Source organism: Oxyura jamaicensis, chromosome 20, assembly GCF_011077185.1.
Source record: "Oxyura jamaicensis isolate SHBP4307 breed ruddy duck chromosome 20, BPBGC_Ojam_1.0, whole genome shotgun sequence".
Classification (NCBI taxonomy): Eukaryota; Metazoa; Chordata; class Aves; order Anseriformes; family Anatidae; genus Oxyura; species Oxyura jamaicensis.
The window spans coordinates 14,727,572-14,747,377 of NC_048912.1; the positions used below are offsets into that span (position 1 = coordinate 14,727,572).

General features: G+C 67.3%; 3 protein-coding genes and 1 long non-coding RNA gene across 6 annotated transcripts in view; 2 read left to right on the forward strand and 2 right to left on the reverse strand.

Annotated features, from left to right (window-relative positions):
- FKBP1A (FKBP prolyl isomerase 1A) overlaps positions 1 to 19,806 on the forward strand; it is a 22,497-nt gene that overhangs the window by 914 nt on the left and 1,777 nt on the right. The window contains exons 3-5 of one of the 3 annotated variants that reach the window (XM_035343640.1): positions 5,920 to 6,032; positions 6,763 to 6,915; positions 7,343 to 7,478. In XM_035343640.1, coding sequence (XP_035199531.1) covers positions 5,920 to 6,032; positions 6,763 to 6,891 — 242 coding nt within the window. In that variant the 3' untranslated portion in view covers positions 6,892 to 6,915; positions 7,343 to 7,478. Of the gene's footprint in view, positions 1 to 5,919; positions 6,033 to 6,762; positions 6,916 to 7,342; positions 7,479 to 19,806 lie in introns of those variants that run through there. The other 2 variants (XM_035343638.1, XM_035343639.1) reach the window with 2 other exon arrangements.
- On the reverse strand, positions 3,960 to 4,819 carry LOC118176597. The gene is made up of 2 exons (XR_004755481.1): positions 4,304 to 4,819; positions 3,960 to 4,084 (listed from the first exon to the last, which is right to left on the reverse strand). It is a non-coding gene; the product is annotated as an uncharacterized LOC118176597 (long non-coding RNA).
- Positions 9,914 to 14,057, forward strand: SDCBP2 (syndecan binding protein 2). The gene is made up of 9 exons (XM_035343613.1): positions 9,914 to 10,757; positions 11,433 to 11,507; positions 11,602 to 11,671; positions 11,963 to 12,066; positions 12,282 to 12,443; positions 13,002 to 13,177; positions 13,246 to 13,417; positions 13,770 to 13,861; positions 13,977 to 14,057. Exons 2-9 carry the CDS (start codon positions 11,454 to 11,456, stop codon positions 14,029 to 14,031), a joined length of 885 nt encoding a protein of 294 aa, XP_035199504.1. The 5' UTR covers positions 9,914 to 10,757; positions 11,433 to 11,453; the 3' UTR covers positions 14,032 to 14,057.
- Positions 15,728 to 19,806, reverse strand: part of SNPH (syntaphilin) — a 12,031-nt gene continuing 7,952 nt past the window's right edge. Inside the window, 4 exon segments of the mRNA XM_035343587.1 lie at positions 15,728 to 16,677; positions 16,679 to 16,973; positions 17,609 to 17,758; positions 19,038 to 19,139. Of these exon segments, the coding sequence (XP_035199478.1) occupies positions 15,847 to 16,677; positions 16,679 to 16,973; positions 17,609 to 17,758; positions 19,038 to 19,139 (1,378 nt within the window). The 3' untranslated portion in view covers positions 15,728 to 15,846.

A 19,806-nucleotide genomic window follows, 5' to 3' on the forward strand; every position in this document is an offset into this window, starting at 1 on the left:
CCCCGGGCCTGTGTGGGCGGCCGGGCAGGGCCGCGGCGCTCCCCGGGGGAACGGGGCGGGGGGGGCCCGGGGCGGCCCGCGTGGGGCCTGGTGGGGGCGAGGGGCGGCCCCCGGCGGGGGTGGGGGGGGTCTGAAGGGGGCCCCCGCTCGGCTTCAGGGCCGGGGGGCGCCCGGTTGGCCCTGTGGGAGCTGCTTTGTGTATGGGGGGGGGCTCTCCCCGTGGCACCGTGGGGGTCCTGGGGTAGGAGACCCCCCCCCCCCGGTGGGCTGTGAGGGGTCGGGCTGAGACCCCAAGTGCTCGGTGTCCCGGTGGGACCCTCCTGCTACCGAGGGGGGGGGTCCCTGGGCGGCAGGGGAGCGGTGCCGTCCCCGTGTCCCCCTCCCCAATATTGCCCTCGGTGCCCTTGGGGGTACAACCGAGGAGACCCCCGGCCCAGCCCGGGTTGGTTTTTGGGGTGGGGGCGCGACGGTCCCTGGGTGTCCCCAGCTCTGCGGGACCCCCCCTGCCCCCCTCCGAGGGTTCTCCTGCAGGGTTTTTGGCGGAGGGCAGCCCGACAGCCGAGGTGGGTGACGCTACACGCAGCGTGCATCAACAGTTCCCGCAGACCCCGCCAATAAAACCCGACGTCGTCAGCCTGGAAAACGCCTCGCAGAGGGGTCTCGTCCCCCCGGAGAGGGTCTCGCCTCTCCGTGTCAGCAGCTCCGGGGTGAAAAAGGGCCCGGCCCATCTGTCTCTGCTAATTACAGCCGCCTGCCCCCGGTGCTTGCGGCTCCCCCAGCAGCGTGGAGCCGCTGTGCCCTAGCGGGAGGAGGACGAGGGTGCCGGAGAGGGGCTCTGCGGGCCCCCGGAGCTCCTGCAGGGCTCTCTGAGCTCGCCGTGCGGCCCATCTGCTTCTCCTCCTTCTTCCACCCCCCCCCCCCTTCCCCGAGTCGTTTTAATTCCCTGGTCGGGAGGAGAGGAAGCAGCTCGGTCTCTCCTGGCCGCCTCCTCTTGCCGGCAGCCCCGTTTCCTCTGCCGGTGGAAGAACAAAGGGACGCTGGCAGGCAGTCAAGTGGCTCTCGGTGGGCCAGCCCTGCCCGCCTGCCAGCCCTCGCGGCTCCCAGCACCGGCTCCTCTCCTGCCAGCCTCCCTGCGGCGTTGCGGGAGCACGGCCGCGCTCTCCCCGGCTCCCTCCTGCACCCCGGTGGGTCGCCGGTGCTGGGTTCCCACCCCTGCATCCCGTCTGTGCCGGGGACCTGCCTGCTGCCAGCCCCTTCCCAGCAGCAGCAAGCGATAAGCTGGGCTTGGGAGTGGTTCTCTGGTTTATTTTCTATTATTATTTTTTTTTATCGTTGTCTTCTTTTGGCCTTTACCCCCCCAGCAGACAGCTCCCAGACTCACCCCACCTGGGCAGGCAGCCGAAATCGAAAGCCCCCAGGCCACGCGTGGTGTCCTGCTTTTCGCTGGATGCTCCCTGCGTCCCCGAGAGCAGAGGAGCGAATTTAGCTTTCCATAAGCGCTGGGAACTGCTGATTTCCCCAGCCCCGTGGCTCCCTGTGACATTCCCTGAGCCTGGGGCAGCAGCAGAGGCACAACGCCTTGGGTGCTGTGCTCAGGGGGCCTCACGAGGAGCCCCGGCCGTGGCTGTCCCTGCGCAGAAACCCAGCCCGAGCTCGGGAGCGTTGGGCACAGCGAGCCCTGAAGGGCGTGCAGGAGCTCCGCCGAGTTACAGATTCGCAGACACTTGATTCAAACCCATTTTGGAAAAGCAGCTGGGGGAGCCGAGGGAGGGGGGGTTTCGGGGAGCCGGCTCTCTTGGCCGTCCCCGCTGCTGCTTGCTTTTCTTGTGGGTCCGTCCGCGGCACGAGCAAACCGCGGCGTCTGCTGTCCTCTCTCTGTGGCTGTCGTTTGGGTGCATCCGCTCCCGAGCGCGGCGTGATGGGCGAGCTGGGCGTTACGTTTCCCAGCCCATGGGACAGCTGGGGGCATCGGGCCGAGCTCCGTGCCCGGCAGCACCCCGGGTGCTGCTCCTCCCGGCCGGGTGCTGCTCCTCCCGGCCAGCACCCACTCCCCGGGTGCTTCGTGTCTGCTTGCTGAATTTAGAGGCAGGCGCTGGGCCGCTGTCTCCTCGCCTCAGAGCCCAGGATTTCTGTCCCCCCCCCAGCAGCTCCTCTGCACCGGTGAGGGCAAGCATCTCATCCTGGGGCTGTGAGGGACGGACAGACGGACGGCCCTGCTGCGGGAGCACGAGGAGAGCCGCGCTCGGGGGGAAGGAGGTGGAGAGCACAGCATCGTCCTGGCTGCCGGCTCACGAGACGCCGATCCTTCGTGCTGGGATTGTCCCGGGGGCAGCAGAGGTGTCGGGGGGGTGGATCCAGGGCAGCTGAATCTTGTCCCCTTCCTCTGGTCCCAGGTCAGGCAGGGAGAAAAGCCTCTCCAGCACCGCTGGGCTGAGGGCACCGGGGATCCGGGAGGTCCCCGTGGGGTGGGCAGCGGGGAGCCAGCTCTGACTCCCAGTCGGATTCGAGCCTGCGGGGGAAGAGAGGAGCGGAGGAGCTGCCGGGGAGCTGGCGCAGCGGGGCTTTCGAAAGAGCCTTTGATGTGAGATCTGCGACAGAAGGCTGTTAGGGAAACGAAATCAAGGGTAAAGTCCTCTGAGGTGTTCAGGGGTGGTGGCGGTGGGATGGGGGGGTCGCTTCGGAGCACCGGAGTGGGGTGATCGTGGGGAGCGCGTGGCTGGTGGTTGCAGCCCTGATCCTGCCCGGATCGGGCTCCTCGGGCCCTGGGGGGCTTTGCCGGCGTGGTGGGGGCATTCCTCAGCACCCCAGAGCGCAGCCAGGCCTGGGGGTTCCTCCTTCCCGGTGCTGGGAGCGGGGTGGCAGAGAGAAGAGAGCTGGAGCAAGCGGCTGCGGAGAGCCCGGGGAGGTGGGCTCAGAGCAGGGAGAGATGCTGGAGAACGCTGACTTTTTTTTTTTTTGGCAGGATGGGCGCGGAGGGAGCAGGATCCGTCCCCAGCACCCGCGTGGTGCCGCTCGGCAGGGCTCCGGCTCTTCCTGTTCGCACAGCACCTTGCACGCTGTGGCTCCCTGCGCTGCCGCTGCGCGCTGCCACGCTCGCCCAGCTGCAGCCTGCGGTGGCGAGAGGCTTCCTGCCGAGTGGTCGCAGGAGCTCAGCGCCTCCTCCTAAAGCGCCTGTCCCCAAGCTGTCCCATCCTGCTGGGCCGCAGGGACTGCTCGGCACAGCCTCTCCCACCTCCAGCCGGTGACGAGCTGGGCCGGGCCGTGGCTTTGAAGCCGCTGCGAGCAGCTCGAACGCCGAAGCTCAGAATCCGAAGCGCTGCGCGGAGCGGAGGCAGGCTTTAACCTCCCGACACGGGGCTGGAGCGGGTCCTGGTCGCTCCCCGAGTGTCCCAGGGCCCTCAGTGGGAAAAGTTTCCCATGCCGTCCCTTCCTCCAGCTGGAGCAGAGGGGCCGAGCCGTGCATTGCAGCCGGCGTCTCCCGGCCGCAGCGTGCCAAGTGTGGCAGAGACCTGGCTGCTCCCCAGAGCCGCCCGCGTGCGCCCGCCTCAGCCGCTGGGCTCCGCGCGCTCTCCTCTTTGCTTCGTCTTCTCCGAGCCCCCCCCGGTATCTCTGGGGAGGCTCCAGGAGCCGTGGTGGCCGTGCTATGGGGTCTCCCGAGGCATCACCACCGCGGTGCTGCGGAGCAGGATGAGCCCCACCAGCACCTTCCTGGCTCGGGGGATGGATCCTCCGGGCTGGCGCAAGCAGCTCCATGGGGTAACCCCTCTCTCCTGTGGCCGGGGAGCTGCCCGCTTGGAAATTCTCCCCGAGGCCAGGTTTGGGAAGGTGAGGTCTGTGCCAAAGGGTCTGCTGCGCCTCCAGCAGCACCGGCGGTGCCTTGGGGCTCTCTCTGAGCTGGCTTTTTCAAGGCTGCCGCGGGAAGCAGGTGCCCCAAGGGTTTCCCGTGCCAGAGGGTTGTCGGCTGCTGCCTGGTCCCGGGGGCTTTGGGTGCGGAACCGAAGCGTGGAGGGGACGAGGGGAGAGCGTGGCCTCTGGTTTCCGCAGGCAGGCTGAGGGCAGTAGCCGGCCCTGCTCGTTTTCATCACTGTTTGGGGTGAGGAAACTGCGGCATCTTCCCTTTCCTGCAGCAGGGAGGGGAGAAGGGTGGGCGCGAGTTGCCCCCTGCCTCATCCTGCGCCGCCCTGGCACCGAGCTGAGCTCGGGGGCAGCACGGTGCTGCCCGCCCCAGCCTTCCTCACGTCCCTGCTGCCGGCGTCCCCGGCACGGGAGCGGTGCCAGGCGGGGCTGGGAGCGGGCTCAGCACCTGAGAGGTTCCTCCTGGAAGGAGGAAACGAGAAAAGGCCGGATCTGCTGTTCCAAAGTCCAGGGCTGCGGGGGGACCGGCTGAGCTGGTGCCGATGCTCTCGGAGCCTGGGGCCCCGGCGGGGAGCTTTTTGCTTTCCGTGGAGTTCAAAGCTTTCCTTCCCCTCCCCGAAACTAACGGGGCAGCCGGGTCCCCAGCGCTGCGACGCGATGCTGAACGGGGGCAGGCTGCGGTTGCTGGGCGAAGGGGGACGTGCAGCAGCCTGCCGTGACGAGCTGCTGGAGAAAATCCCGCCCTGGGTGGGCTCAGGGGGTGCTGGTCCTGTCCCCGGGGGTCCTGTACCCGTCCCACCTCATCACGAGCCCGTGCTGATGTGTCCTGCCCTCCGTGCAGATGCCGTGGTTTGTGTTTTCCCTCGCCCCTGGGCAGTGACTCACTGCACCCCGCTTCGGGGAAATCACCGCGGCCCCGTGCGCTGCTGGACGAGGCAACAGGTTTGTTTTTCGAGACCCGAGCGGTTTTCAGCCAGAAAAACAGGTTCTCAGGCTCTTTTTGGGGAAGTCGAGAAGCAAGAGAAACATTTGCAGCCGTTGATTGTTGCTGATAGGCTTCAAACCCTTGGGTGCTGTTAATTAGCAGCTGCCACAGGCACCCGCTCTTTTTACGGCCGCAGGAGAGGGACGGGGCTGTCCCTGCGCCCCGGCAGGGAGACGGGGTCCTGGCAGCAGCCTCGGGACCCCGCGGCCCCAGACCTGGCTCTGCAGGCTCCAACCTGCAGCGACGGCAGAGCCCTCAGCATCCTGCACGCTGCCCTGGGAGCCGCTGCATCCGGGGTCCGTGAGCCCTGGGCTCCGGTTCCCGTGCCCGCAGCCCTCTCCCAGCTCGGTGTGCCGGTGCTGTGAACGCCCCAGGTACCGAGCCGGATCCTCGGGGCTCTTCGTGGCCGTGCACGGCTCCCGGCGCGGCTGTCGTCTGTCCAGCAGCCAAGTTCTTCCAGCAAAGCCGCTGCTCCTATAAGGCAGCTCCGGCTGCGAGATTCCCCAAGAAGGTCACGCAGGGAGCAAGGGAGGGACCGTGGGGAAGGGAGGAAATTCCTCCCTTGCTCGTGCCAGGGGAGTTATATTTAACCCTGGGGGATCCGTCGGTGCCGTGGAGCCTGTGCCGTGCGCTGCAGGACGGGGGCTGCCCGGGGCGGAGGCGGCCAGTGCTTGGCACCGTCTCTCCCTGTGGCTCCTGGGCACGGTTTGGCTCCTGCCCAGTGGGCTGTGGGGCCAGCAGTGTGTGAGGATGGAAACCTGCCCTGGCTCGTGCCTGGCCGGCTGGTGCTGGGAGGACCCATCCTGCCCGCCCCAGGGCTGGAGGCAGCCGCGGTCTGCAGCGGGAGGTGCCGGTGGGGGGCTCTCCCCCAGGCTGGGAAAGGAGCCTGCTGCAAAACCCCTTTGACTCAGGGCCACGTGAGCTGTGCCGGGGTGACCGGTGACCGTCACGCCCGTCGGCAGCCTCACTGCCAGGTGACAACCTGACCCTGCCCGCCTGGCCGTCCGGCTGGCCCGGGGCCGTTTGCGTGGCTCCATTCCTGGTCACGAGCCGCATCCCTCCCTCCTTTCTCTCCCCAGGTATGCTGGAGGATGGGAAGAAGTTTGATTCCTCCCGCGACAGGAACAAGCCGTTCAAGTTCGTGATGGGCAAGCAGGAGGTGATCCGGGGCTGGGAGGAAGGCGTCGCCCAGGTACCCGCTGCCTCTCCGAGCGCCGTCGCGCTTGCGGGGCCGCGCGGAGCCGCAGCGTGGGCACAGATCGCTGCGTGCAGCTCTTTATATTCCCACCCCGTTCTGTGTTTTCCACCCCTCCGCGATGGGAGGCGTGGGCGTGAATATCACCTTCTGCATTGCCACCTGCCAGATGGCAGGAACGGAGCAGGGCCGGCCCTGAGAAACACCTACGGCACGCCGGTGACTCAGCGGTGACATTTCTCTACTGAGTCAGCTCCGAGCGAGCTCCGTGGGGAGCGCTCGGGCCCCCAGCTCCGAACAGAGACGGCTCCCGGGCGGCGAAGCCCACGCGGAGGCAGGGGGGGGATGGAGGGAGGCAGGGGGGGGATGAAGGGAGGCTGCTCGGCGCGGTTCGGCCCCAGCGTGCGTGACTGCGGCGGGCTCTGCGTGGCTGGGAGCCGGCGCCCACGCTGCCTGCAGCACGAGGATGCTGCCGTCTGTAGGGAGCGGTCTGGCAGTCCCTGCCTGTCCCCGAAAACACATGTGTGAAGGACACGGCTAGCCCTGCGCCGTCTGTGGCAGCCCTGCTCCTTTTGCAGCCTGTGCTGCCTGCCTTTCCCTTCTGGCGGGCTGCTCGCTCCCCTGCTGTCCCCTCTGCCCCTGTCCTTGCTCAGGGAAAGGAGCAGAGGCAGGTCTGCTCCCGCGGTGTGTGCTCATCTGACATCCTTGTCTCCTTCCCCGCTCCCAGATGAGCGTTGGCCAGAGGGCGAAGATGACCATCTCCCCAGATTACGCCTACGGCTCTACTGGCCACCCAGGGATCATCCCGCCAAACGCCACTCTAATTTTCGACGTGGAGCTCATGAAATTGGAATGACCTACCCCAACACCCTGTCCTCGGGTAAGGAGGGGGCTGCTGGGGCTGGGGGAAGACTCAAGGCCCCCCCGCTTCCTGCCCTGGGGAGGTGGGATGGAGGCGACGGTGGGCTGTGAGAAGGATGGGGCGGGTTTCTGGCTGTGGGAGGCTCGGCGATTTGGGGATCCCTCTGATACAGGCAGAGCTTCCAGCAGGCTCATGCCTCAGGGACGTTCTGGTGCTGGCTGAAGGTGCCTCACCTCCCTCACGTCGCATCCCCGCTGCCCCTTGTGCCTCTTGGCCACCACTGCGTGGGTCCTGCGGTGCGGGCAGGATGGGGCCGTGCTCCGGGGGGGCCTCGCTCAGAGCCAGCTCCCCGCCGTCATCGGGGCTCGACTTCTGCGAGCGAGACCTCGACGAGCGTGCTCCTTCCCCCGCGGGGCTTTGTCACGGTGCCTCCTCTCTCCCCCCCACAGGTTTGGCACATGGAGGAATCCAGAATCTCAGCTTCAAGAAGAGTGCACATGACTTTGTACGGAGCTTTTCCCGACAGCCCACTACACTCATTGTATAACCTTACACCTTGATTGAACGCCTTTGGTCACTAAGCTTTGCGTCTGACTCTTCCTCCTCGTATCGTGTTTTTATGTCTTTTTAAACTATACGCCGTAAACCTCAAGTCCTTTTCGGGTCAAGTTCTTAATCTTATTTTTGTTCCAGGTATAGACCGCGTTTTACCGGTAGCGCGCAGGTGGGCTGACCTCAGCCAGGAGTCATTTGAACAAAAGGAATCCCGTTAGTTACTCGTTTGGGTGCAGATCTCTGTGGTGTTTTCAAACCAGAAATTGCTGCTGCTGCCGCTGCAAAAGCCATAGCAGGGTGAGGCTGGCGAGGCCTGAACGGATGCGGAGAGCCAAGTAGTGCTAGGATTGCCTGTAGTTACCCTGCCTGGAACCGGGGCGCCGAGGAAGCAGCGCGTCCTTTCCCTGCTCTCCGGGGGAAGCGCAGCATCGCCGCGGGGGCTGCTCTGCCCCCGCTTCCCCTCCCAGCTCCTCCTCACTTGGCCGGCTCGTGCTGGACCCGTCCCCCAGCCCGCTTTCGGGTGTGCGGAGACGGGTGTCCCATGGGAGCTCCGCCACGCCCTAGGAATTCAATAACCTGCATTGAGCTCTCTTTTTTTCAAAAAAAAATCACAAAAATCGGCAGACAAACGGGAGGTGCTGTCTGCAGGGGAGGTGGCGGGGCTGGTGGGGTCGGCTCGCGAGGAAACACCCCCGTCCCCCTTCTCCCCTCTGGAAAGGAAAACGTCAGACCCCGGTTGTCCCCGGTCTGAGCACGCCTGACCGTTCTCTCCTGACACCTGATGCTGGTCATCGCCGCTTGTCTGGTCTCATGCGATGCGTAGCTTCCCCCGCTGCTGTCCTTTCCGCCCCTCCCTCTGCCCCGCGTAGTGATTTGGTAAGAGAAATTGCCGCCGTTCACTTCCTTCTCCACCGCATAAAGGTATCAAGTTTTATTATTGCAATAAAAACGCTTTATGCTGGCTTTTCTCAGCCCTGTGTCTCGGAGGTTTTTCCTGCTCGCGGGGCGCTGGGGAGGGCCGGCCTCCTGCCCCGTCCCCTGGCCGTGCCGTGGGCGCTCGGCTCTGGGGTGCAGAGGGAATGACTCGGCCCCGCGGGAGGCGGCGGTGTCCTGCTGGCTTTGCATCATCGCCTCACCACGACCCCACTGAGCATTGCCCTCGGCAGCCGGCCTTAGGGCTGCGACCCGGCGCCCACGGCGAGCACGGAGGGCGGGTGGCTGCGTGCGCCCAGGGTACCCCCGCACTGCCGCCTGCCTGCTTCGGCAGGGGCTTTGCTCAAGGCCATGCCCGGGGCGATGCTGTGGTTGCTCCCCTGCAGGGACAGGGCTCCCGGCCCCTCGCTTTGGGTCTTTTCTGCAGAAGCTTTGCGCGCTCGGCGGCGGGGGAACATCCTGTGGCTTGGGGCGTGGGCGCTGCTGCTCTGGCTGCCTGCGTCGGGGCCGGGGAGCCTGGTGCAGGTGCTAACCGCAGGGCATGGGCTGAATTCAAGGCTCGAGGTCCCCGAGGCTGCTGCTCAGCTCCCTGCTGCCTCGTGCCAGCGCCCGGCTCCCCCCCCAGACGGCCTTTGCCCCGTTTGCTGCGATCGATAACGCGGCTGGGGCCAGTCCCCGAGGTGGAGCGGGGCCGCTGGGAACCACGTTTGGATTCCGAGGGGGACGCGGGGAGGCTGGAAAAGGCGCTGGAGGGAGCTGGTGCCTTTGGAGAAGACGCGGCGTCTGCAGGCTGGGCTGCCACCCTCTGGGCTCCCGGGGCCTGCAGCACCCAGTTTGGGAACGTTTTCGCCCGGGTGCCTCGGGATGGGTGTTCCTGGGTGTCCTGGTGTGCGGGGCACAGGTTTGGGGCCACCCCATGCAAATGGGCCGGGCCGTTGCTCCGGGACCCCCAGCCCCAGCTCACCAGCACGGGGTGGGGGACAAAGCGTGGGGGCCGCCCTCCCTCTGCTGTGCCCGCACCTGGGCGGAAACTCTGGGCGAGCTTGGGTTTCTCTTCCTGCAGCCTTTTGCCTTAATTATTAACCGGTGCCAGGCTGTGCCGAGGCCAGAGATAAGGCAGCGCCCACAGGGGGCTGGGAGGAGGAAGGGGCCGGGGGGCCAGGAGCTGCTCGGGGCTGTCCCCGTCCTCCTGTCCTGCTGCTCCCGGCCGTTTGTCCAGGGGGCTGCGTGGCCAGGGGTGGTGGCTTCCTTGGAGGGGTGGCGTTGTCCTGGGATGCTGCCGGCTGCAGATGGCCACGAGCGGCGTGTCCCTGGGCTCTCCCTGTGCCCCCTGCAGTCGCAGCCTGCGCCAGGACCCCTCCATCCCCGTCTCCGTGCAGTATCTGGGAGCCGTCCTGCCGGCAGGATTCCTGGCGGTGCCGGCAGCCTCCCTCCCCTGGCACTTGCTCCTGGCCCCGTTTCTCAGCTGTGGGGCCGCTCCCGTTCTGGGCTAAAAATACCTCCAGTAGATAAATAAAAACCACCGCCGGTAAATAAATCGCTTCCTCCTGGCCCGGCGGGCAGGGCTGGGACGTGCCCGGCTCCTCCTGGCCCCGTTCCCGGGCTGGTGCCACCAGCACTGGGCATCCACAGGACCCCGCTCGTGCTTCCCGAGGACCTGGGGACACGATGGCGTTGTGTGGGTCAGGGCCACATGGATCGGGGGCCGGGGTGACGTGGGAATGTCCCACGGCAGCGGGACACCCTCCGCCTGCTCCCTGACTCAGCGAGCGCGGCGCTGCCTCAGTTTTCCCAGCTGTGGCACGGGCCCACGGGGCCGTCACGCCTGGCATGGTGGCTGGAAGGGCGCGGGACGGGGCACGTCAGCCCCACGCGCCCCAAACTGGGCTCACGGGAGGCAGCCACCCACACGGGGCTGCTGCTGGGGGCACCCCCTGCACCCACCCCGCACACCAGGGGGGCACGGAGCCGTGGTGGCCCCAGGCTGGGGCATGAGGACTGTGGTGGCACCGAGCTGGGTGCCGGTGGCACCTGGGGTGGCGATGCCAGGAGGGGTGGGGGCCTCTGCGGTGGGTGCAAGGCTGCACAGCCCCAAATCTGCAGCACCCAGCGTGGCCGGATCCACGGAAAGCTGTCCCCATCCCCGTCCCCATCCCCGGGTGCTTCTTGGCTGGGGGTCAGCACCCCCCAAACCCCCACCAGATCTCCGAGCTGTGTTGCCTTCACCTTCCTGTTCCTCCTCCTCACCTGTGCCCCACCTGGGGGTGGTGGCAGTCAGCTGAGGCCACCAGGCCCCTCCCTGGGCCAGGCTCGGCTATAAAAGCCCCGGGGCCGGGCACGGGGCAGTGCGCAGGAGCCGGAGCTGATCGCAGGTGAGGCCGGGGTGACCCTGGGCTGGGGGGAGCTGGGTTGGGTCCTGGGGGGGGGGCTTGTCCCCACCATGGGGGTGCCACCGCTGGGCAGGATCCTGCCCAGCTCCCACGGGGCTCAAGGTGCCGTGGGATCAGAGCGGGGTCTGGGTTTGGCCCCCACGCGCCGAGGTTTGGGTGATGCTTTTTGGGGGCATCGCTGTGGGCACCGCGCGGGGACATCGGGGCGGAGGGGGCTGGGGGGGGGGGTAAAGGCAGCGAGAAGCAGCTTTGCCCATGGGGACACCGCCCATGGGGACGTCTCCCTGCCACGTCTGGGGATGTTGGAACTGCCCCGATGGGTGCCCGGGGACAGCGGGACCTGTTCCCCACGGAGCAGCAGCCACTGGGACGCTCGTGCCCACGCTCGTGCCCGGCACGCGGCCGGCCATGTCCCGGCTGCCAGGAGGTGACGGAGGTGGTGGCCCCGGTGACACAGCCCTGAGTCACACCAGAGGCCGTGGGTGACAGCCGGGCACAGAGCCAGGCACGCCAGGAGCGGGGCGAGCCCCAGCTTTGTGGGGGCGGCAGCTGGGGCTGGGGCCGGCTCCTGTCCCGGTGCCAGCCCCATGGGACCACGCTTGGGGAGAGGTGCCCTGTCCCCAAACTGCCCCAAGCCCGTCCCCATTCCTGTCCCAGGACACGGGCACAGCAGCAGCGATGGCAACGCTCTACCCTTCGCTGGAGGACATGAAAGGCCACCAGGTCTTGCAGGTCAGTGGCAGCTCAGTGTCCCTATGGGGTGGGGAGGGACTGACCCCGAGGGTGCCCGTGGGGCTCACCTCGAGCAAACCCCATCTGTCTCCAGGCTCAAGCAGCCGCCGGCGTCGGCACCCCCGCCACGACAGTGCTCACAGAGAAGCCGAAGCTCGCCTCCGGCACCGGTAACGTGGGCTGTGATCAGCCCTCGATGTCGAGGGGCTGTCTGGGTTTGGGGGTCACCCACCACGGGGGGAGGCTCAACTGAGACCCCCCCTGCAGCTCGGTGCACGGGTAGGGGATGGGGCTTGGGGGTTTCTCCCCCCCCCCGCTCATCCCGAGGGGGCTCTCTCCGAGTCCCTTGTGGGGGGCGGCCCCCCGGGCCCGGGGGGCTCCCCCTTGGGGGGGGGGGGGGGGGTGGCTGTAAGCTGGGGACCCCGCGCTGAGACCGCCCTCGCTGTGCCCCACAGCACCGCCCATGCTGTACCCCAACCTGGCGGAGCTGGAGGATTACATGGGGCTCGCGCTCTCCAGCGAAGAGATCCAGAAAAAACTCTTCCCGGACAGCAGCACCGTAGGTGTCTGGGCTGGGGCTCCCACCTGCCCTGTTCTGGGTCCCCCTGGCCACAGCATCGCTGCTGGGGGGTCCCCTCCTAGGGGGGGTCCCCTCCCGCAGCCACATCCTGCCCGCAGCTGGGGCACGGTGTCCCCCGAGGGCTGATGTGAGGCCGGGAGCATTGCAGGGCCCCGTGCCCCTGCCGGCCCTGCTGAGACCTGGCTCCAATGCAGGCGCTGACCCCCGCCGGCCCCCTGCCGGGCCAGCTGGTCGCCCCCCTGAGCGGGAACAACGCGGGGCTGCGGCGGGCGGAGATCAAACCGGGCGTGCGGGAGATCCACCTCTGCAAGGACGAGCGGGGCAAGACGGGGCTGCAGCTGAGAAACATCGACCAGGTGAGGGGCCGGGTTGGTATGGGGCTGGGCACGGCACGCTGTGGTGCTCCATGGCATGGCACAGCACAGCATGGCATGGCACGGTGCTCTATGGCACGGCACGGCACAGCATGGCATGGCATGGTGGTCCTTGGCATGGCACGGTGCTTCATGGCACGGCACAGCACAGCATGGCATGGCATAGCATGGCATGGTGTGGTGCTCCATGGCATGGCACGGCACAGCATGGCATGGCACGGTGCTCCATGGCACGGCACGGTGCTCCATGGCACGGCACGGCACGGCATGGCATGGCATAGCATGGCATGGTGTGGTGCTTCCCGGCATGGCACGGCACGGCACAGTGCTCCATTGCATGGCACAGCACGGCACAGCACGGCACGGTGCTCCGTGGCACGGCACGGTGGGCTGCACCACTACACGGTGCACCATGACACGGCACGGTGCACCGCTGCACGGCGTGGCACCCCGTAGCGTGGCACGGCACCGTGCACAGCACGGCACGGCCACCCGGTCCCCGTGCCGGCCCCGTGCCATCGCTCCCCCGCTCGTCCCCAGGGCATCTTCGTGCAGCTGGTGAAGGCCAACTCGCCGGCCTCGCTGGTGGGGCTGCGCTTTGGCGACCAGATCCTGCAGATCGACGGCAAGAACTGCACGGGCTGGAGCAGCGACAAGGCGCACCGGGCGCTGAAGAAGGCGTCCCCGGAGAAAATCGTCATGGTGGTGCGGGACAGGTGAGCGGCGGGCGGCCGGGCGCACGGTGCCACGCACGGGGCCGGTGCTGAGCCCCCTGTCCCCGCAGGCCGTTCCAGCGCACCGTCACCGTGCACAAGGACAGCACCGGGCACGTGGGCGTCGTGGTCAAGAAGGGGAAGATCGTGTCGCTGGCCAAGGACAGCTCTGCCGCCCGCAACGGCCTCCTGACCCACCACTACATCTGCGAGGTCAACGGCCAGAACGTCATCGGCATGAAGGTAGGGACGCGGCCCCATCACGCGGCTGCCGGCTGTGAGGTGCTGCCCTGCAGCCTCTCGCGGGGTCTTTTTTGGGTTCAAACAGCAGGATTTAAAGACTCAGAGCCGTCAGGGTGCGGCCACCCTGGGGGAGGTGTGGGTTGGGGAGGTTGGGTTGTTGCACCACCGCATTTTAGCCCTGTCACGAGTGGGTTTTGCACAATTGTCTGTGCAAAACACTCCTGGGGATGCCCTGTGCACGGGATGTGGCCAGGGTGGGAGCTGTGTGGCGCTGGGCGAGCTGCTGTGCCGGGGGGGGGGGGGGGGGGCCCCCCCCCCCCCCCCCCCCCTCCCACCACCCTCTCGCCCCCAGGATAAGCAGCTCACAGAGGTGCTGGCGGACGCGGGGAACGTCGTCACACTGACCATCATCCCCGCCGTGATCTACGAGCACATGGTCAAACGGTGAGACCTCGGGGTGCCCACGCCCCCTGCCCCCCCCACGTCCCCCCGCAGCAGCCCCAGGGTTACCCCCGCGGGGTCCCGGGGGCTCTCCCCTGAGCACCTCCCCTGCGCCCAGGCTGTCGGCGGGGCTGGTGAAGTCGTCCATGGACCACTCCATCCCCGACCTCTGATGCGATCGCCGCCGTCCCGCCACCGGACACCCATGCACAAGCCTGGAAGAGGGGTGGGGGGGCTCGAAGGGGCCGCAGAAGGCACCCCTGCAGCCCCCCCCAAAGAAGCTGTCGTAGCACAGAAACCCATAAAGAGCCTGGAGCTGCAGGACATCCTCACTCTCAGCAGCAGGGATGGGGAATGTGCCCCCCCCACCCCCTCCACGCTGCCTCCCCTTGTCCCAGGGTCCCCGTGTGTCCCCCCCCCCCATGTCCCCTTGTGTCCCCTGCCAGCCGCCCTCGGGGCAGACGCCAAAGGCTGGCTCCAGCGAAAGCAGACACAGACCCAGCGACGTTTATTACAGCCACCACAGACAGCGAGTACAGGACAGTGGAAAATGAGAGAAGGGGGAGGGTTACAGCTTTTTTTGTTGTTTTTTTCACTTCTGTATTTAAAAAATATATTCTATAGATTTGTCTTTCAAATATAGTCGTTACATTTATTTCTCGGCAAAGCTTTGGATAGTCGAACAGACGCGTACACGGCTCCACAAACACGTTGCACAAGAGGCTGAGATCCTGGCTGCGCCCCGACCGCTTCTCCCCGCGTATTTTACACGGTTCCCCCCCCGGCCCCGCAGACAGGAGGGCACAGGGAGGCTCGGGGCATGCAGGACACGGCGGGGACCAAGGCGAGTGGGCAGCAGCCGGGGCCCCATGAGCGTCGCCAGCTCCTGCAGCACCCGCGGGTGCTGGAGCGGGGAGGGGACCGCATCGTTAATTCAAGTCACGGAGGAGCCGCAGACATTTGTGGGGGGGGGGGCCCCGCCCCCCCTCGGCACACCCGGGAGGGAGCCTGAAGGCTGGTGCCTCGCCGGCCCCCGCTGACCAACCTTTGCTGTCTTTGCTTTTCAAGAAAAAAAAAAGAAAAAAGAAAAAAGGCATTTTCTGGAGGCCGCCAGCAAAGCGGGGTTGTGGCCGGGAGGGGGTGGGCGAGGGCGCTTGGCTCTGCCCACACCGAGGGTGCCCGGTCCCACGCCAGAACCGGTGCTGGGACCCTGCCCCCCCCGGGCGCTGCCGGCAATGGGGACAGCGGATCCTCAGCCCCCCACCACCTGGGCCCCCTCCCCAGGGCTTTTGTCTTTACCAGAAGAAAAAAAGTGAATTTAGTGCAAAGCAAACGAACGAGCGGTACGGGGACGGCGCCGCGGGTGGCTCAGCCTTGCTCTAACGCGTGAGGTATATCCGATTCCACCCGATTCCACCCAATTTCACTTGATTCCACCCGATTCCACCTGATTCCATCCGATTCCATCCGATTCCATCTCGGTTCCCTGCTGTCCCCCCTGCCTGCAGCCGCAATTTGTCACTGTGCGAAGCCGCACCCGGAGCAAGGATGGTGCCCGGAGGGGGGGGATCCACCACGGCCCCATGCTGGCACCCCTGGTTCCGGGCAGCCCCTCGCCATCGCCCGCAGAGAGCTGTCCCCTGGGCCGCCCAGGGACATCCAAAAAGAAAGCAAGTGCAATGAAGTGACCCCCCCGGCGGGGTGCACAGGGCTTGGCCGTCCCGCGTGTCACCGCTCCTCCACAAACGATCCTTGGCATCCTTTGGGACAGAGGTGTCAGAGCAGCAGCAGGTCCCCCCCCAAGCCCACCCTGCGCTCCTTTTCGCCCCCTCCTTGGGGTTGCATAAGGAGCCGGAGCAGACGAAGTGCCCCACATCCCCCAGGAGCAGGGACAACGCCGGCACGGGGCTTTACAATCAGCGGTCGGGTCCGTGGGGGCGGGCATGGGGGGCGGCGGTGGCGGCGGCGGTGTTTTTTGGGGTGGGGGGTCAGGGCTGGGCGCTGCCCCCAGGGGTGCCGACGGCGTGGCAGCCCATCCTGCGGATGGAGTGCAGGGCCACGGTGCAGCAGCCCCGCAGCAGCGAGCTGATGTTGTAGATGGGCTGGCCCTGGCGGCGCTGCGAGCGGCACAGCCAGGCCACCGTGGGCACCGCCGGCACCACCACGGCCAGCAGATCCACGATGAAGTGGCGGCTCCAGTAGCTCTTGGCCGGGGCGGCCTCGCAGCTCGCCTCCGCCGCCGCCTCCTCCTCCGCCGCCGCCGCGCAGGCGATGGCCACGGACGGGCCGGCGCCGTGGGGCTGCTGCACGGTGGGGTTGTTGCGGGGGGTCCCCGCCTCCGCCGGCACGGCCTCGGGGTCCGCGGCCACCAGGTCCGTGGCCCCGGCGGGGTTCGGGGGCTCGCAGCCGGGCGCCACGTCTTCCAACTCGGAGACCCAGGCGGAGGTGGGGCTGCCTAAGCTGCAAGCTTGGGACTTGATCACCTTCTCCAGGAGGGTGTCCAGGTCGGGCTGGCAGTGCGCAAAGTCCGTCTGGATGGCCCGCTCCTGCATGCAGCTGGCCTGCACGCCCGCCTCCACGCCGCCCCGCAGCCCCAGCAGCTTCTCGTAGGTGGAGCTGGGGGGCAGCCGGGCGCACGGCTCCCCTCCCTCCAGCAAGTCCGGGCGGCCGGGAGCCTCGTCCGCCCCCGCGAAGCCGCTGTCGGCCCCCTCGTCCACCGAGATGGTCTGCGAGCCGCCCACGTTGCGGTCCCCGGCCGCCTGGTCGCTCAGCTTGGTGTAGGTGGAGCTGCGGGTGAGGGAGCGGGCAGGGGACCCCCCCCGCCGACTCGCCGGCCCCCTCCTCCTTCAGCGCCCCGTTCTGCGCGATCTCCATGCTGTGCAGCAGCGTCTCCAGCTTCTTGTTCTGGATGTTGATGTCCACGAAGTACTTCTGGAGCCCCTTGTCCTTCTCCATCAGGTTGTTCTTCACCGTGTCGATGACCTGCTTCAGCTGCTTGATCTCCTTGCGCGCCTCCTTCAGCGCCAGCTGGGCCTCCACGCGGTGGCACTCCTCCTCGATCCAGTCCTCCTGCATCCTCGACAGCTGCGTTTTCAGGTCCTCGATCTCAGCATCTCTGCAAGACACAAGGGAGGGCGCGCGGGCGCACCGAGGGTCACCACGGTCCCTGCCGTGCCGTGCCGGGGCACCGCGACAGCGCTGGGGGTGCCACGGAGCCGAGCGCTCGCGCGCCCAGCCATTACCGTGGGTGCTTAGCGCAGGGATTTAGGGTGAGACCACCCAGCAAAACCCACGGTGGGGACCCAGGGTTCGGGTCCAGAGGCTCAGGGACCCTCAGGAGAGGTGCCCGGCCCCTTCCCGGAGGGGCTGCAGAGGGCTGCGTGGGGCCGGGCAGGTGCCCAGGGCGGGCTCGCGGCAGCTGGCGAGGCAGGGAGGATGCGCGTAAGCCCCCGGAGGAGCAGATGGAGCTCAGCCACTCCGTCACGCTGAAGTGGAGAAAAAACCGTGGGAGAGAAAAACCGGCGGCGAAGGGAAGAGCACAGTCACCTCCGGTGAGATTTACAAGTTCTGCAGCCCCGAAATCTGCTCTCCGTGGTTGGCAATGAATTCAGATTGCACGAAAAGAGAACACGGGGAGCGCTGCGCCTGCGATGCCCTGCAGCAGGGTGGGCACGAACCCGAGGCGTCACCGAGGGGACACAGGCAGCCAGGACGCACGGTCCTGCACCGCGTCGGGGCGACGGCGCTCACCTGTCCTGCAGCCGCTCCTGCGTGTCCTTCAGGCGAGCCTTGAGGTGCCGGATGCAGACCTCCTTCTGCTGGAGGGGCGTCAGGTACTGCTCCGGCGTCGGCGGCTTTATGCCGTGGTTGTCGCTGCACAGGTTGTACTTGGCCGAGCGCCTGCGGGGACACACGGCCGTCACCCAGCCGCCGGCGCGGGGCTCGGCGGAGGGGCTGACGTCTCTTTTGTAGGGTGCTGCCAGCCCCAAAATGTGCCCCAGATGAGCCCCGAGGGCAGGAGGGGAAGGGCTGCGGGCGGCAGGGCGGCCGTGCCACCCTGGGCACCGCTCGCCGGTGGCTCTCCGGGGCTCTGCACGAGCAGAGCGGGGCGGTAGCGATGCCGTGTGCCCAGAGCAAGCTTGCTGGGGAATTGACAGTGAGGATGGAGACCCCAGGGTGGGATCAGGCCCACCAGGGAGGGCCTGGAGGATGTGCGATGGGATGGCTCAGGACGGAGCAGGTCTGGAGAGCAAGCCGGGGCACCCAGCATGTGTCGCGGGCTGCAGCAACACCTCGGGGCCCTCCTTGTGTTGCCACCAGGACAGGTGAGGCTGGTGGCCCTGCCTGGAAGCCCGGGGAAGCTGGGCAAGCAGGGGGCAGCCAGGGGTAGGAGGGGATGAGGAGAGGCTGCAGCTCCGTGGCCGCACGCCTGGGCTGGGAGGGAGCAGGGGGGAGGCGCAGGGACCTGCGGGCAGCACGAGGAGCTCTCGCAGTGCACTAGGATGGACCAAAGCACCCCCGCACATCACAGCGGGGGGGGGTCTGAGCCCTCTGCCCGTCACAGCAGCTCCGTTAGGGGCAGCCAGGCAGAACAGGACCTCGCATTGCCCGTGGCCACCCCACCCCTGCTCTGGCACCGTCTCCATTCACCAGGTTGCCCCCAGACCCTCCCAGATTTGACGCCACCTCTGGGAGCTGGAACGTGGCTGGGGGCCGGCAGGGGCAGCCCCCAGCGTGGGGACGAGCCTTGCTTGTGGCGCAGGGCGCAGGCAGCCCCAAATCCTGCCCCACAGCGCCAGGGGGTTGAAACAAAACCCTGCCACGGCACCTTCTGTCCCGAAAGGAGCCAGGGAAGGATGCGTGCAGCGCGCAAGCCACAGCCACGGGAAGGACGGGAGGGAAAGGAGACACAACAACGGCAGCAGGGGGGCGGAAAGGGGGGTGCTGGGGGTCTCACAGCCCCACGGGCAGCTCGGCAGGCTGCAGCTCGCCCAGCCGCCACGGCAGCAGCACAGCCTCGCTCTGCGGCCCCTGCCCCGAGGGGGCTCCGGCAGCACTGAGGCCAGAGCTGCTCCCCTTGCCCCGGGGGGCACCCGGCAGCCTCCCATGGGTGCTGTCTCCCCCCCCCCACCCCCACCCCCGTGGGGGGGGGTCTCGGGGGCTGCGGGCGATGGGTTACCTTGGGGTGGGGCTGCTGTCGCTGCCCTTGCAGGAGCCAGAATTGCTGCTGCTGCTCAGCGAGGAGGTGCCGTAGGTGTCCCTCCCGGGGGGCGAGGGGCGCCTGGAGGCAGGGAGAAGAGGCTGTGTCTCAGGCCGAGTGGCTGAGGGCGCCGAAGACTTAAAGAAGGAGGCCAAGCCACTCCGTCCATAAAGCCCGCGACTGCCAACCACCACGCCGAGAACACACAAGACAAAAGGACAAAACAAACAGCGGGGATCAAAATGGCACGGACACGGCGACGGGCGCAAAGGCAGGGCGAGGGGGGGGCTGCCCACCCACTCTTCCCCCCCCCCCCTCAATGTGGCACCCCCTGGGCACCGGCACGGCACCCCCAGACCCCAGGGACCGGCACCAGGAGCCCCCCCCCTGGGAGCAGAGCTTTGCTGCCCACCACCAGCAGCGCGGCTGCGGCACCTCCGCAGGGCCCCCGCTGCCTTTTTCTGCCGGCGCTGGCTGCAGCCCCTAACTCAAAACCTGCAGCCCAGGACGTGGAAACATTCAGAGGGGAATAAATACTTTTTTTTTTTTTTTTTTTTTTTTTCCCCATCTCTTTTTCCCTTTTGCTTTCTATCACTGGAGCCCAAGGAGGGACCTTCCCGGGGGTGGTGCACCTCCCAGCGTCACCGCCCTCACGCCGCTGGCTGGGGACGGGGACCCCACCGGCGGCTGCCTTTGGCAGACAGGACAAAAAATTGGATCCCGAGCCCAAAGAGCTGATCCTGGGACC

Bases quoted from the DNA above. Each gene is read 5' to 3' on its own strand.
- SDCBP2 (XM_035343613.1), top strand. From the start codon at position 11,454: ATGGCAACGCTCTACCCTTCGCTGGAGGACATGAAAGGCCACCAGGTC. The intron at 11,672-11,962 runs GCACCGGTAACG...TGTGCCCCACAG, and splicing joins GAAGCCGAAGCTCGCCTCCG to CACCGCCCATGCTGTACCCC. The intron at 13,862-13,976 runs GTGAGACCTCGG...CCCTGCGCCCAG, and splicing joins TACGAGCACATGGTCAAACG to GCTGTCGGCGGGGCTGGTGA.